This window comes from Clupea harengus, chromosome 22 (assembly GCF_900700415.2).
Source record: "Clupea harengus chromosome 22, Ch_v2.0.2, whole genome shotgun sequence".
Classification (NCBI taxonomy): domain Eukaryota; kingdom Metazoa; phylum Chordata; class Actinopteri; order Clupeiformes; family Clupeidae; genus Clupea; species Clupea harengus.
The window spans coordinates 22,539,753-22,557,250 of NC_045173.1; the positions used below are offsets into that span (position 1 = coordinate 22,539,753).

Sequence of the window (17,498 nt, forward strand, 5' to 3'; positions counted from 1 at the left end):
ATCCCTCACACAGGGGTCAACCTAACCTGGCAGAGTTTTAAAGTGCTCTTAGTTGCTCACCCAGCATCAGACTGATCAGCCCTGTTGAGCTGCAGAGCTCACCAGCCAAGCAGCAACCATTACCCCTCTAAATACAATATCATTATCAGTCATTATACACCAAAATGATATTCCTTACAAAAAAATATATTAAACAATACATTTTATAGTATTTGCAACACAATTTGCCTTCCAATACACAATAACCAAAATAATATCAAAATAACACCCTGAAAGTTCACCTCTCTCAGTGCGGAACTTGGTATATCGCACAGCCACGCAATGGGAGCACCCCATTCAAATGCCATTCCATACCATGAAATATTGGTAATAACGTTTTTTTTCAAAACAGTCTAAATTGTCAACTTGATTTTAATCATCAAAAACTGCAATATTCTCGCGACTTAATATGAGAGGGGTGCATTTTCCGGCAGGGCGCAGAACGACACCGGCAGTTTCCTCGTCGACACAAGCGTCCGCTCCGCGGACCATAGTTTGAGAAAGGCAACCCCATTTATGACACGCCACCCGGAACTGAGATGTTCTAATGTGGGTGGGACCTACTATTGGATATGCTACGTAGACATAGTTGTGTGAGCGCAGTCTCAGAGGAAAGGCGAGGTAGTCAAACGTCAGCTACGACCAAGAGCGTTTGTTAGTGTTGATAGAATAGCTAATCTCCTGTTCTGCACCTAGATAATTCTCATCTTTTAAATCTTTTAACAATGGTGGCGAAGCAAAGGATTCGTATGGCAAATGAAAAACACAGCAAAAACATCAATCAAAGGGGCAACGTAGCGAAAACATCGGTAAGTAGGATGAGGGTTCTCGATCCAGATGTTCCATTTACGGGTGGTTTTAGACCATTGGTTTGCGTGAATGTACATTTAGACTGGGCTTAATTTTTTTGTTTTCCAGTAAAGGTATTATAACGTTGAAAATATAATTTGTCACTCAATGTTGATTCGACCCCAATGCTCTTAGATTATTATGACATTTTACACACACACAAATACATACATACAGATGTATATATTTATTGTATTTATTAAATTGCTATTATCATTTTTTCTTGTGCAGAGGAGCAATGCTGATGACAAAGTTGCTGTGGGACCATGGCTTCTGGCTCTCTTCATTTTTGTTGTGTGTGGATCAGGTGGGTATTTCATTGGCAAGTGGAGTATGGTTGACTGGTGTAGTAATATCCATCAACAGATACACTTCTCCTCTCAACCTTCACCTTTCAGCTGTGTGAAATATTTTTAGTTGTTCACTGAGTCTTCTCAGATGTTATTATAGGAAAGGACTTTTTACCAAACGATACACATTGTGTTGAGATAAGGATTGTGTTTACCGTATGTGTATGATTTCAAAACCTTGGTGTGAAAGTGAAGGTTGAGATAAAAACCCACTATGTGTACACATGGGCAAGGCTGGTGTGATAGCAGGCGTGTGTGCATGCGTGTGCCTCTCCAGTTGTTCACACTCACACAAAGATATGTTAAGATTAGACCTTCACTACAGCAGCAACCCTCTGCAACAAAAAACAAACACCTTTCCGGTCTGAGGTCACAGAGGTCAAACAAAATGGTGATTTTACTTACCCATTTTACTTTGTTTGTGTGTTTGGTCTATTCTATACGTCCACACGGAACCTGGATTGCATGAATCATGAAAATGTTTTGGATCTGGTACTTTTTTGAATTGCGTCCTCACTGAGCCGTGTCAAGAAAAATCTGCGTCCACGCGGAGCGGAGAAGAGTGGTTGAAAACGCTGTAAAGACGTCATGGAGCATGTGCATAAAGTAAGAAAAGACAGAAGTGGAGATCCAACAATATTCCGATTGCTGAACGACTTTTCTACCACCTGCAATCACTGTTACCACAGCATTCAAACAGGGCTAGTCAGAATTGCGCACTTCGCCATAACCCTCGTTTGTTACCGTTTTGAAACTTCCGTCTACAAAAAAATCTTTTCACGTCAGCTTTGCTCATATAGGATATTGCTGACACTTTTAAAAAACGGTTTTGAACAATGGTCCGATGCAAAAAGATTAAACAGTGATAGATTAAAGTGTGGCTTGTTAAAGTCATTCCTTTCCTAACCAGCTTCTTAACAACATTGATTTAGTTTATGTTGTTGCTGTTACGAAGTGACGCACCGGGGTTAATAATGGTTTAGGCTGAGGTTGCGAGGCGGGGTGTGGGGCGTTCACGTCATCGGGTTAGAAAATGTGCGGATCGTGCGTCCACACGAAACACGGATCCGCTGGCGGGTTGGAATCTTTCCACTCTGGAGACCGGATTCAAAAGGCTGCGGATTCAGGGACCCAACCCGCCGGATTGGTGTGGACGGAAGGCAGATCCGACAACATATCTTTCCGGATTCAGGCAATCAAGGTTCTGTTCTGCTTTGAAGCAATGAGGAAGCAGATCAAAGACATACTTGTTCTCACAATGGAAAGCATGGATGTAAAGTTTATGATGTCTGTTCACAGTACAGTATGGGAGGGGGATATTTTCTCTTTAGTTTTTGTAGGATGTGTCATTATATGAACGATAGGGGTTTGGATTCACTTATAATTCACTGCCGATAGTAAAATGATTTTAGCCAGTATCCTGGTAAATGTGGATGCACTGTCAGTTACACTGTCCTCACCTTAATTGTTTGCCCTCTGTGTGTTTACTGTGAAGTGTAGATTTGTCAGCCCTTTATCTGATTTTCCCTCCGTAGTGGGAAAACACTGTTCCCCTCACTGAGTTTGCATCTGTTATTGTACTGTTATAATACTGTATTATTTATCTGGGTTTTAATTGTCCACTGTGTGTGTGTGTGTGTGTGGTTTTGAATGAATGTCTCTATTTCCTGATGCTGATTGTTTTACAGCAATATTCCAAATCATCCAGAGCATACGCATGGGTATGTAAGATGAGGACCAACAACCGTGATTCAACATGCCAAAGTTCTATCCATTCCACTGTTGTCCAGGAGGATTCACGGACTATACTATGAAGTGATTTTGCCAAGATTTGTGTACCCATGGAGATCATTGCCTTGTTCGTGCCTTAAGAATTTTTTAAAGTTATACAGTTGCATTCCAATTAAGGATGTCTGATTTGATGTAATGGCACAGGGTTGCAGCAGGAGCTGTAATGTTTTCTTTTGGGGTTTTAGGGTGGCATGCTATAATTGTTCAACAATATCATGTAATTGCTGTCTAGGCTTACTTTTTCCTGTCACGAAAAGGATATGATGTGACCAAATTACATGGGATTTGCACAAGTTACAAATGAAGTGAAGACTTTAGAAGATGATTCTATAAGCACGCCCAGGATGTTTGTAATGTAATTTATATAGAGCCTACATAGGTTTAGCTTCCTTGCATCATCGACTAATGAATGCCACATGTTAGAACAGGTGTGTATTAGACCCGTGCTGTATTTCTCAGCAGAGTTAATGAATATCTGTTGTTGAAGAACAAAGAATAATACAGGAAAATAAATGATTATGCAGTTTGGCATCTTCTTTACAACATCATTACATCCTTTTTTAGTGTTAATGTATACTTCCAAAGAGTGGGATCATTTGTGTTTTACATTTATGTTTCATGCTTATCATAAAGGATCAGGATAATGAATTGTGTTCAGCATGTCGCCACTAGAGGGCAGTAAATCTAGAGTTAGGTTGATCTAGGATAATGTAAGGATTACAACAAAAATAAATTGTAAATTAACTTTAATACACCAATTACATTCATTTATTTCCATTGGCATTATACAGAAAAATGTACTAAGGATTCAACACCAAAATCTTCACTACATTTCTTGAGTGTTGCCTGCATTTCCTTTGCAAAAAGACAGCTGAATTCATATAAGTGAATGTTATCCACATTGTAATATCCACCCACACGCACAACCACTATATAACACTGTTTGTGCAGTCATGTCAGGTGAAATGGAAACATGGGTCCTTTGAATTTATTTTGCAGCACAGTACAAATTACTTAAGTCTTAATTACTGCGCAGAGAAAACTTTAAAACAGAATTACGTATGATTACACTTTGATAAATAACTCAGTATGTGAATGGTGGTCTCAGCTTACTATGCCTCACCCTAAGAGGTGTCTCATTAGAATAGACATCATCCAAACTATGGATTTAATAGACTTTGCACATATGTCTTTACGAAATAATAGGAAGAAAACAGGAAGGAAGATGTCATAGGGCACAGTGGTAAGTGATGGGAAGAGGGGAAGAGTATCAGCAATTGTTTGGGCCTGTGCACTGCAAAGTAACTAACATATAACTTTTAACCGTGCCTCCCTTTATTGCTCAATAGCCTCCTCACCAGCAGATGCCACCACAAAGGCCTACTCTGTGAATATCCAGTTGGTTAGGCCTGCACCTTTTCAATTCTTAAAAAGGTTTGAAACTTTAGCCAAGCCTAGTTTGACCAACACTTCTAAAAGGTATCGCCAAAAATATCAAATAAATAACCTATTTTGAAGCACAAGAAACAGGCCGACTTTACGGGATGCGCCAGTCTTGCCAAAGATTTCAGATAATTTCTAATACTAATCCTCTCTGGTGTCGCCCATACTGATGGTCTCGCCTTCCACCTTTCTCCCATCGTCACTTCCTGAAGAGGCATCACTTCCGTTGTAGTTCCTTATGAAGAATATTGACGCTGTCAACGAGTTTGAACACTGTCACTACAGCCATAATAAAAACTGGTTGATAATCAAGTTATTGTTTTATCGACGCTTATACGTCCGTAACTGACCAATCAACCGCCGCCACGTAAAATTAATGTTAATGACGAAAGGACACACTTGAGATCAAGGTGTCGAGTTAAGATAATTCAACTTGATCAAACTCACACCGACCTCTGCAAGGGTAAGTAACTTAAGCGTTAGCTGTGGGTATATCGGGCTCTGCGACGAGCTAGCAAGTTAGCCAGCTGAGCCAGATTTCGAGTATGAACTAGGGGGACAAGGTGGTTTTAGACCGACTTCAGAAGATGCTTCATTAGATGGCTTTAGGTAACGTTAACTTGTTAGGAAGTCGAGCTACATTTGACAGTTATCTTCTGATTGCTAAACTTGGGTTGCCTGGGATGTTGACACTGTATGAAAGACTTGACGTTATGCAGTAACGTTTGCAAATGCCATTTGCGTCTTTATGCTGGTCATATAGTATACGCTAACGGTAGGTAGATTACATTAGCTAACCTCATGACATTGAACGGTGGCCTGCTATGAAACATTGCAGTGTTCAATGGTACCTGGTCAGCAAATCTATCATTATATTGGTTGATCTGCTTCATCATCTTAACGTTACGAAATTAGATTTCAAATTGCTGTCTACGCAAGGAAACCTGTTTTTCTTTGTATAGTTAGCTAGCTAGCTACCATAACTAGGTCCTTCTACCAAGTTTGTCGTGAATACAATTGGAGCAATACGTTTGCTCTCCAACAACTGAACTAGATAGTGGTAACTTCAGCTGTTTTGTCTGTCCAGACTGGGACATAGCCTGTAGCTATTTCTGATGTAGGTTGACTGTAAATAAGATGGCCAGCTACAAGCAGAACAGCTGCAACAGGTTAAGGCTACTCCACTCTATGGAACCTTTTACTTTCCACACTTGAATACATAGAAGAAAAACAAAACAAAATGTTGTTGTCATTTCCATACATTTGTCTGCATAATGAAAGTTACTTGATCACAAGGGCTTGGATGGTGTCACAACATTAATCAAGACTTATGTGCAGACATGTGATCGTATAATGTGAGTGCCAAAAGAAATGTGCCGTACAGAGGGCCTGTTTAGGAAATATAGGTTTACACACTAGAATCCCAGGCCAACTAATTACTTTACAAGAAGGCTAAACATTAAACTAATGTCTCCAGTGGCATGACCCTTTCTATTTAGTTGGTTTTCGCTGCCCCTGAATATTGTAGGAATGCCCTTGCATATCAGTTTGAGTGTTAATTTTAGCCACTTTGGTGGGAACTGTGGCGTAAGTTGCCTGTGGGTGACAGGTGCTTTCCCCCAGGCTATGGCATTGGCATAATCAGAACTCAGTATCTGTATTATATAGGCAAATTATACCATTGTATACAACCCCAAATCAGAAAAAGTTGGGACAGTATGGAAAATGCAAATAAAAAAAGAAAGCAGTGATTTATAAATTTACCTTGACTTGTATTTCATTGCAGACAGTATGAACACAAGATATTTCATGTTTTGTCTGGTCAACTTCATTTGATTTGTAAATATACATCCATTCCTGCCATTCAGGCCTGCAACACATAAAAAAAAAAGTCGGGACGGCGGCAATTAAGGGGTAGTAATGAGGTAGAATAATTCAATAATGATGTGATTTGAAACAAGTGATGTCAATCATGATTTGGTACAAAATTAGTATCCAGGAGCACAGATGGGCAGAGGACCGGCAGTTTGCCAACAAATGCGTTAGCAAATAATTAAAATGTTTAAAACAATGTTTCTCAAAGAAAGATAGGAAGGGATTTGGATATTTTACCCTCCACGCGCATAACATAATTAAAAGATTCAAGGAATCTGGAGGAATTTCAGTGTGTAAAGGGCAAGGGCACAAGCCTAAGCTGAATAACCATGATCTCCGATCCCTCAGACGGCACTGCATCAAGAACCGTCAGTCATCTATAAGCGTTATAACCACATAGGCACAGGATTACTTTGGCAAACCTTTGTCAAGCACTACAATACGTAGTCACATCCACAAATGCCAGTTAAAACTTTACTGTGCCAAAAGCAAGCCTTCTGTTAACTGTGTCCAGAAGCGCTGTCGACTTCTCTGGGCTCGGAGGCATCTGGGATGGACCATCACACAGTGGAAACGTGTATTGTGGTCAGACGAATCAGTATTTCAGGTCTTTTTTGGAAGAAATGGACCCGTGTGCTTCGGACCAAAGAAGAAAAGGACCATCCAGACTGTTACTAGCAACAAGTCCAAAAGCCAGGGTCTGTCACGGTATGGGGTTGTGTCAGTGCTCTTGGCAAAAGTACCTTACATTTCTGTGATGGCACCATTAATGCCGAAAAGTACATAGAGATTTTGAAGCATATGCTGCCTTCAAGACGACATCCTGTCCAGGGAAGCCCATGCATATTTCAACAAGACAATGCAAAACCACATTCCGCACACATTTCAAAGGCATGGCTGAGGAAGAATGGTGTGCGGATGCTGGACTGGCCTGCCTGCAGTCCTGACTTGTCCCCAATAGAGAATGTGTGGCGCATTTTGAAACGCAAAATGCGACAACGAAGACCCCGTACTGTTGCACACCTTAAGACTTGTTTGCAGGAAGTATGGGACAAAGTAACACCTGAAACGCTTCCTCGCTTGGTGTCTTCAGTCCCTAAACATCTTTTAAGTGTTGTGAAAAGGAATTGCAATGTTACAAAGTGATAAATGCTTTACTGTCCTACTGTACATGAGTTAAAACATCAAATAATGTGCTGTTGTATTCTTTCTAATGTAATACAGGTTAAATAGAATTTACAAATCACTGTTTTCAGTTTTAATTTTAATTTAACATACCGTCCCAACTTTTTCTGATTTGGGGTTGTACAAGGTTAGTAAATGTACTAAAAGCATTTAACAATACGTCAGATGCCATTGACGTGAAGTAACAAAGTAAACAAACCTTAGCAGTGTGATGTTCACCACACATTAATGGAAAACAACGGATACTTCGATTTACTTTATTTAATGAAGAACATTTGATTTATTCCCAATTAACTTATCTCATAGTTTCTCTAAACATAGCGAACTAACTAACGTAAGTAACGTCAGACTACACACAACTAAAGTTATGATCAAATCTTGCCAGCTTGCAAATTTATAATTTAGCTTCGCCTCGGTCAAATGCAATGCTTTTTATAATATAGTATTTTACAACCAATCATATAGGTATGTTTTTACCAAACATATTCTGTTCTCTGTGAAGCTTCAGTCTAAGCTCCGCCCTTAAAAGCCGTCACTATGTCTTCAGTAATGACAGTGAATACAATATGTACTTTTGATTGTCAGACCCAGCTAGTGGATGTAATATATCGGAAACATCTGCGGCTGTTTGTTTGATATAGGTTAATATATGTACTTTTGATTGTCAGACCCAGCTAGTGGATGTAATATATCGGAAACATCTGCGGCTGTTTGTTTGATATAGGTTAATATAACCCCCCCCCCCCCATAAAACAGTCAATCCTACTAAATAAAACCCACGGTCCTACACCAAGGCTGATGGGAGACTATTTTGGAGGATTGTAGTCTCCCATCAGCCTTGCTCCAGGGCCTTATATATGTCACCCAACAGGTAACCAGAAAGCAAGCTGGTGACCCCTTGTGGATGAGGTGTGTTCTTGGAAGTGTACTTTCTAACTACAGTGCAAATTGGTATCAGTCAAAAACTGCATAGAGGTGAACAGCGTGTCATCTCCAAAAAGTGAAGCCACCACAGGTTTAGCAGTACAATGCAGTACAATGTGTGACTCCTTTCCTAACAGTTAGTTTGCCCTATGCTAATATCTGCACATTTTTTATTTTCCCAAAGAAATGATTTATTAAAACATTATTCTACTGTATCGGAAGAAGCCTTCGTTGGAAGAGATCAGCTGCAGTACCTGAATTGTGCCCATCCTCATTCAGTACGTAGAGTAGCTGAGTTTAGTGGCGACTTAGTTTAACCTACCACTGTTTTATCATTTCTTGTGGGCATAACTGTTAAATGTAAAGGTTTTAACAGTCATGTCCTGTGTTGCTCTTGGTTGTTCTAAGTTCTTTACTGTTTCTAATGTTTTAATAATGAGTTATTATCTCACCCTACACTGCAGGAGCATTCTGCATGAGTAGCTCCGACGAATGGGTAATGTTAGCCAAAGGCCCGGTAGAGATCACAACGGGCTGATATTGATATTTTAGCCTTTATGTCCCATAAGAAATATGAGAACAGATGATAAGGAATATGAACACATCTGTTAGTTACAGTATGTTTAGTTGAGCACCATCTTAGTCTTACATTTACTCCATTAACATGACACATGGTGTCTCTCTATGTTGAAGTGATATTAATTTAGTGATAGTGGTGTAGATGCAAAAATCAATCAAAAATAAAACCTGTTGTACCTTGATGTCTGCACAAGTGGACTGGTCTACCACATTAGTAGGCCTACTTTGTTTTAGTCATTGGGCATACCTGAATTTGACTTTCGTCTCTACTGCGCACTCTCTGGCCAATGCTGGCTCCAAGTGTGACAACATGGCGGGAGGGTTTAGGCTTCATTTTTATAGAACAGAAGGGCAAGAAGCCACATCGTCCACCTCTATATACAATTGATGGCTTCAGGCAAGAGTTTAACTGTTTTTTGCTGGCATCAAATTGATCATGATCGTCTTGAGAAGTTGCAATTGTAGCCTACACTATGGCACTATGGGTTGGATATTATCTATTCATGTTGAATTTAGTCGCCCATCCTACAAATGCCCACCCCAGGACGACATTCTGATAACGCCACTGCTTATAGTATTTTTAAGTAATGTGATCATATAAGGTAATAACAGTGGCGGACCTTCAGGGCCTAGCTGCTAAGCCGAACCATTTTCAAAATGAAGGAATATTTTCAACTTTGCTTTCTCATCTCAAAACAGCTGTGCTTGTATACAGTTATACAAGAGTGTTTTGATGACATATGTATGTGTGTGCATGTGTATGTGTATATGGGACTGTGTGTCTGACCTTTGAACCCCATATGTAATCTATTCCCAGCATGGAGGCCCATGGCTCAGCACGATTGCTGTCTCGGAAGAGAAAGAGGGAGGGGTCAAATGGCGAGGCAGAGGAGGGGGAGCGGCCAGGCAAGATCAAGCGACGCACCGAGGTCAGTGAGATGACATCTGCCATGTTTTTTTCCCCCCACTACACAGAATAAAGAAATATACATACAGACATGTAAGGCACTTAAGGCAGATTTATGGTCGTCCGTTTTCGGAGACACGGAGACACAGAGAGCCCTCTCCGACGTTGCCAACCCTCTCCGTGGCCTGACGTGCACCTCCCAAATTTTGTAACTATCCGACTCCGTCAATCCGTCAATACATCGCTGTTTACCTTGTGGGTAGTAGTATGCCAACATTAGATAGCTGGCTTAGACACCTCGCAAATCCCCTCAGATGTATTTTTCAGTTAAAATAATGGGGTTTTTACATTGCACAGTGTCTATTTCTCGGTAACTTTAAAAAAATCTTAGCAAAAAAAAGGAAAACAAACAACTTTTATGTACAAATACGACCATCTACGGAGTTTGGTCCGCTGCCATCTTTAAAAAAAAAAATTAAAAAATGCTTTACAACACCCACAACCGTCGGAGAACCATAAATGAAAACAAGTCCATCGAGGCAACTGCGTAACCACGGAGTAACGGGGTCGTAGAAGTATATTTCGGCCTTTAGAGAATGCATTAACAATATTGGGCCTTTGGGATTACTTCATCATCTTGAGCCTAGTAACATTTCTTGGTTCTAACAACAAAAATAACATACCTGATTTCAATAGAGCCGATAAACAGCTTATTATAGACTATTTCATTTTATATTTAATTTGATTAATTGCGAGTAGTTTTGGAAGTAGTTGCAAGTTGTAATATGGTATTTGCAAAGTTGTAGCATGGTATTTGTATTTGTGTAGTAGCTGGATGGCTGTCTGCCTTTGTTGTTGTTTGTGCAAAGAGAGATGGAGGTCAGAGATATGTTCAAATAAAAAGTGAAGATTGTGCTGGATTGAATGCTTTTCTCCTGTTGCCTGCTCAGGCTTTGAAAGACCCGGCACCATTTGCAGATCAGCTTGTGTCAGTGGAAAACCGGTCGTATCAGCGTGTGAGCATGGAGGAGGCTCGCAAAGGGACCCCACGTGAGTCCCTCTCTTACACAACACATGTAGCCCGCATCACTAGCCTGGGCCGAATAGAGATGCTCACAATGTTCAAAAATGTGCTGGAAATGTTGAAAAAGTACTGATACACAAAGTTTTATAATGAAAACCACAAATGCATTTTGCAGCACTATGCACTTTATGTTTGCACTTAAAATACCATAGCCAAAACCTATGTAAACATATGAAAACAATATAAAATGTGTTAACATTAACATTAAAGGTGACACCATGTGGCCATGAGAGGTAAGTGCACTTTATGCATTTTGCAGATAAGATATTTTGCAGCAACAACAAACACATTTCATCTGTGTTGCAGCAGCCCCAAAATATTCGACTCTCTTTCAGAGGCCCTATGCTGGATCCTACAATGAACCCCCCCAAAGAAGCCCATCCGCCGCCAGAATTACCGTTCTGACTAATGTTTTTAAAAAGCTCTTAGAGGAGAAAACCTGTGGGCCATCAAAAACGGCTAGAATTTATCGCTATCGTATAAATTCGGTACCAGTGACTTCTCTTCGTCTCTTCCAAAGGAGAAGCAACACCGGATTTCCATTACCATCGATAACTTCCTGGACTCCCAATCACGCTAGACATCCTCCTCCCTCCTGGGCCTCCTTCATTTCACAATGCACATCATTCCCCGAAGCCAACCTTTCATCGCACACCTCCTCTCTCACGTCTCTTCAGTTCTCTCACTATTAGATCCCACAGCTCGCAATGACCAGAGCCTGATGTGTTACGATGTCTGCTTTTTCTCGCCAGAGGACCTTCAGATGTTTACAGATGCAGCACCATCGGTAGGGTTTGGTGGCTGTTACAATTCTGGTCACGATGCACGGAGAAGGCTTCTTCCCCCTTCTCCAAGCTATACCCAGTGGTAATAGCAGCTATTCTCTATGGAACGTAATGGGGGTCAGAGGGAGTGCTGATATACACGATAACCAAGCAGTAGTTAACGCCATGAACAAAGGGGCGTGCAAAATCGTCCACACTGTCTCCCTTCCTCAGACACCTTATTTGGATAGCAGCCTGCCACCAGTTTATAATCAGAGCTGCTCATATTCTAGACTATCACAATCAAATCACTGACTCCCTTTCTCAGTTTAACTTTCAGAAATTCAGGACCTTGGCACCAGGAGGGGACACTCACTCCACGCCACTTTTGAGTTTTCTCCGAGACGGTCTTTCACTAAACCATCCTCTCAGCTATCTCCCGCCCATCTCGGTTGATCTAGCTCTCCAAGCTTTTGCTCCCAGGACTCTCCAGTCCTACTGGACAACGTGGTCCTTCTTGAAACATTTCCACTCCAGCCACTCACTCAGTTTCCCCAGCCTTGATACACTAACCCTCTCTTCATTGATCACATATGCTCATACAGTCCAGAAGATCAAAATCTCAACCATCAAGGTATACCTATCCAGCATTCGTTTTTTCTAGAGGATGGTGTACGGCTCTGAATGCTCTTCCTTTTCCGATGCTTGGATAGGCCTATTAATCAAAGGTATCTGCAGGCAACAGCCAGCTACACCGGACTCGCACCTACCAATTACAGCGGATATCCTCGCCACCTGCCTTACAGTGCATTAACACGTCTGCCTTGCGTTAAGGCATGACAGTTGGCTTGCCCAGCGTTTGGGGGTCAACAACCAATCACGCCGCTATGAATTGCTGACCGCTGTGTAATTTCGTTAGCGGAAAAAAAAAAGCCAAATAAATGACTTCTATGTACAAAATAGACCATCTATGGAGTTTGGTCTGGCATGTTTTTGCTCTCTTTGGAGATTCGCATAAAAGCGTTTTGATTGGCTAGCGCCTGTGCTGTAATATTTGCATGAATACAATTTGATTGGTTGCCCAATGCACTGCCGCTTGAAAAGTTGAACTTTTCTCAACTTTAACCAACGGGACGCCAACGGGACGCCAACACGAGCAAGCAACACGACGCCGACGCCAGCAAGCAACGCGACGCCAACGGAACCACAATTCAGTTCGGCAACGCATGACGTCACCCCATTCAAAGTGAATGGGAAGCGTCTCTGTTGAAGCATCCAACACGTATCGTGTTAATGTACTGTTACTACCCTGCGAAACCAATCTATGTCCAAACACATAGATTTCACCCTCACAGCAACATGTTTGTATTTGCTTTTTTGAGCTGTTGGGATGTAGCCAGTTTTAATCCAGCCATAGATACCTGCGACTCAGACCTTCAGATGTTCAGAGCAAAACCGATCAATTTAAGGAAGGTCACTCAATCACTTTCATTTTTTACTGTTGCTTCTCATCCTCATCCTTTCCAAAGCCTAACTCACTACATCTCGTACCGTTCCAAGCAGTCCTCTCAATTCAACCCTCTCTTCGCCACAGACGAAGGTACCCCGGTCACTTGCCACTGGTTCCAGTCACTCCTGAAATCCGTCCTCATCAAATCAGCATTCCCTGCAGATCACTACTTTTAGCACAGGAACTGCCATGACTGCAGCAAACAATGGCCTATCCGAGCAGCAAATCAAAACGCTGTTGGTCCTCAGATGCCTACCAGTCCTACATCCATTCTTATCTGGCAGATCATCCGACTTGCCTTTCAAACTCCTTTGTAAATTCACCCTCTGGCAGCGGCCTCTGATGCTAGCTCTTGGGGTGTCGGCAGACATTGCGCATGTGCAATCTCGGCTAAAGGCATTCCAGGACCATGGCCATCTACCAAGCCAAACATGTCTCTTACCAAGCTCACTAAATCAAGCGTCCTGATCTCACTCAACTTTGACCCATCCGGTGCTGACTTCCACAGGGCAAAAGGCAATCTCCTGTGGTCTGAAAGGGCAACTCTGGACATATAGAAGGCTGAAAAATCTCCTTCCGACACAAAACAACCCCACGTTGCATGCTGCGTATATACACCCCCTCGCACAACGTCTTTCTCACTCGCTTGCTGTCTTATCTGTGCACGCCCAACATGCCTTACACACGCTTGCTCAATTTTGCAAAGCATAATATTGTGCCACAAATGCATCATGGGAAAAGTAGTCATCAAACTAAAGTTTGCCTAGGGCTCCAACACTGTCAAAGAAAGGTGGAAAGATGTTTTGTCTCCCAGACACCCTCGATCGGGTATTATGAGTAACCACCTGCTGCTTTGAGGAGCCTTTGGGGTTGTGAATGACTACTTTAACCAGGCAGATTATTTCACACGGGCCTTTTTGGTAAATGCACTTCGGTTTTAGGTCCATTTTCATTCAGTTAAAGAGATGACCAAAGTAATACATCACAGGAAATCGTCCAAGTTGTATATAGGTTTTTAATCAGCATATACTTAACGGGTAACCACAGGGCTGTACTCTTTTGTGGCTTTGCTGATCTAGCGGACAGACCGGTGCGGGTGTATGCTGATGGGATCTTTGACATGTTCCACTCTGGACATGCCAGAGCCCTAATGCAGGCCAAAGGACTGTTCCCAAACACACACCTCATCGTGGGCGGTGAGCTCATTTCTATTTGAATGTTTCTCTCTCTCTTTCTCTCTGTTTGTGTGTCAGACTTTTGTTTGTCTGCTGTTGAATGTCATTTATCAAGGCAGGTTGTTTTGACACTTATGACTGAGACCCTGTCCTTCTTTCAGTGTGCTTTTCATAAATGTAAGTCAGGACCTGTAAGTCAATTATTCTGCCCCAACAGTTCCTTAGTACAGATGGAGGTTTAGCCTAGGGTTATCAAAAGTGTTGTATTCAGTGCCTTTCCCACCCCACCACAGTGTGCAGTGATGACCTCACACACAAGTTTAAGGGCTTCACCGTCATGAACGAAGACGAGCGCTACGATGCCATCAGCCACTGCCGCTACGTTGACGAGGTTGTCCGAAACGCACCCTGGACGCTCTCGCCCGAGTTTCTGGCTGAGCACCGGGTAAGCAGAAATGAGCATAGTTGGGTGGATGTAGAGCTCTTGTCAGCGTCTATTTTAGCCTTAGAACATGTATTCCACTGGTCTGGTGAAATGCCTCTTTCTGGACAAAAGAAATAAGTGTTTGCTAAATTACAAGGGTAGTGATTTATATAATGTAGCTGTCAGATGGGATAATGTGTGGCTAGTACAAAACTCTAGTAGATAACATGCTTGTGTTGCTGAGTTACACTGATAATGTTATGACAGTTTAACATAAATATCTTCTGGGTGTTTATTGTGCTTCCCTCTTGTAATCCTATCCTGTCTGGAATGTCCTGATTTTTTTTAGATTGATTTTGTTGCCCACGACGACATCCCATACTCATCGGCAGGAAGTGACGATGTTTACAAGCACATCAAAGAGGCCGGTGGGTGATTAAAGCCCCTTTAGATGCTGTCTGCACAGAGCTGTCTCTTCAAAAGCTTAAGAGTGTTTCATGAAGTCCTCTTTTTTTCTTCCTTGGGGTGGTTTTTCAGGAATGTTTGCCCCGACCCAGCGGACGGAGGGCATTTCCACTTCTGACATCATCACGAGGATTGTCCGTGACTATGATGTTTATGTGCGCCGGAACCTCCAGCGCGGGTACACGGCCAAGGAGCTGAATGTCAGCTTCATCAATGTAAGGATTGAGTGTGGTTTTTCAGTAGGTGCCCCTTAGTTTCATTTTACTAATTCAGCAGATACACCATGTAAGGGCTTGACATGATTTCACTTTTACTATCAATTTTTTTTTATTGTATTACCTGCCTTTCGTGTAACATTTTCCAGCATCACTTCCATAGTCTACAAACTTTGATTTGTGCATGCAGTGACACTTGAAAGTAGGCCTATACAATATCTGTTCATTTACACCCCCAAAAAGGTGCGGTCTAGAACCTCTGAGGATTTTTTTTTTATCTTAACGGGCTCTCCAGCAATAGGCTAAAAACCTTTGTACCCTAAGCGCATGTATGTGATTCCACGCTTTCCAGGAGAAGAAGTATCACCTGCAGGAGAGAGTTGACAAAGTGAAGAAGAAGGTGCGTGACGTGGAGGAGAAGAGTAAGGAGTTTGTGCAGAAGGTGGAGGAGAAGAGCATTGACCTCATCCAGAAGTGGGAGGAAAAGTCCCGGGAGTTCATTGGCAACTTTCTGCAGATGTTTGGTCCAGAGGGTGCCCTTGTGAGTCTCTGCCTCTGAACCGTGATGCAGCAGTGAGGTTGAATTGTGGTGCCTTGAGTAGATTGTAAGAAAAGCAGATTGTAGATTGTGCAGAAGGCATATTAAAATTACTCTTCTCACCTCACTTCTCTTCCTCTCCATCTCACTTACCCTCATGCCTAGAAAATAACTTTACCTACAATGCCTCACCTCTGAGAAAATAACACAGTACTCTCTGAAAGACATTTTTATTGGGTGCAAATCAGAAATACTGTTCCCCTTTTGCTAAATGCATCTCACTCTCTCCGCAGAAGCACATGCTGAAAGAGGGCAAGGGTCGTATGCTGCAGGCCATCAGCCCACGGCAGAGCCCCAACAGCAGCCCCACACGTGAACGCTCCCCCTCCCCCACCTTCCGCCTGCCCTTCTTCAACAAGACCTCTCCACCCTCCTCCCCCCCATCCCAGCATGGCAGTGCCTTCCATGGCTACTCTTACGCCGTGCGGGGACAAGCCATCAGCGAAGACGACGACGACGACGATGACGAGTAGGGCATCTCAGACTCCCAGACTCCCTCTCGCACTGAATTTTTGAACAACCTCACACTCCCCATAATCAGCATTTTCTATCTGATTGGTCTTGTCATGTCATATCTCCATATGTTATTACGCTGATCCTCACTAGTTCATGGACAGGAGTCTTGCAGAAACACAGACACACACTAAAAAACACAAGACGTTATTTATTTGGGGGTTTGTGTTGAATGGATCAGGCCGGCCTTTTTTGACAGGGCGCAATTCCCCAGCAGCTTTGTAGTACTTTGAGACTATTAATGTATACATTCAGTTTCCACACTTGTATCACAGCAACGATTTGGGGAAGACAGGGCAAGACCATTTAAATATATATGGGTTCTCCTGCCTATTTTATGATCACCGTGTTGGGGATAAGATATACATACATACAAGATATACAACTACACAGTCCACTTGGTTTTTACTTTTAGTGTTTTGGCAGTGAAAATGCTCACACAATGCAACTTTTATTATGCTAATAGTTATTTGGTTTAACCCTGCATAAAGTCTCACAGTAAGAGCAGGAAAGTGCACAAATGTAGTGCAGTTAACCCTGTGAATTGCTCAGGCTGTTGTTTGTCAAGCTGTTTGTGTTGTCACAGATGTGTGTAAGTGCGGGGTGTGGCTTTACACTGCCTACACAGCGCTCTTGGCAGAGCGTCATTGTTGTGTGTGCACAACCCATCTGGCCCCCGAAGCTCCAGGTCACCCTAAGAGTTACTTACCACCGTGAATGTTATTTTCTTTGTAAAAGATGCCAGTGATACCGATTCCCAGGTAGACACATGAGTAGCTTCTTTTTGCCTTGCGTTTGACAGCTTGAC

The 17,498-nt window shown here is 42.2% G+C and overlaps 2 protein-coding genes across 3 annotated transcripts; both read left to right on the top strand.

Annotated features, from left to right (window-relative positions):
- Positions 1 to 614: 614 nt before the first annotated feature.
- On the top strand, positions 615 to 3,574 carry LOC105899192 (stress-associated endoplasmic reticulum protein 1). The gene is made up of 3 exons (XM_012826338.3): positions 615 to 848; positions 1,120 to 1,195; positions 2,927 to 3,574. Exons 1-3 carry the CDS (start codon positions 765 to 767, stop codon positions 2,965 to 2,967), a joined length of 201 nt encoding a protein of 66 aa, XP_012681792.1. The 5' UTR covers positions 615 to 764; the 3' UTR covers positions 2,968 to 3,574.
- Positions 3,575 to 4,699: 1,125 nt separating this feature from the next.
- On the top strand, positions 4,700 to 16,685 carry pcyt1aa (phosphate cytidylyltransferase 1A, choline a). Of its 2 annotated transcripts, none has more exons than XM_031559200.2 (9): positions 4,700 to 5,081; positions 9,853 to 9,964; positions 10,893 to 10,992; positions 14,380 to 14,496; positions 14,769 to 14,920; positions 15,249 to 15,327; positions 15,437 to 15,579; positions 15,932 to 16,120; positions 16,411 to 16,685. In XM_031559200.2, the coding sequence occupies exons 2-9, from the start codon at positions 9,854 to 9,856 to the stop codon at positions 16,648 to 16,650; spliced, it is 1,131 nt and encodes a 376-aa protein (XP_031415060.1). In that variant the 5' UTR covers positions 4,700 to 5,081; position 9,853; the 3' UTR covers positions 16,651 to 16,685. The 2 variants fall into 2 exon arrangements, with proteins under 2 accessions (XP_031415060.1, XP_012681778.1); XM_012826324.3 differs by having other exon boundaries at positions 4,701 to 4,935.
- The last annotated feature ends 813 nt before the right edge of the window (positions 16,686 to 17,498 follow it).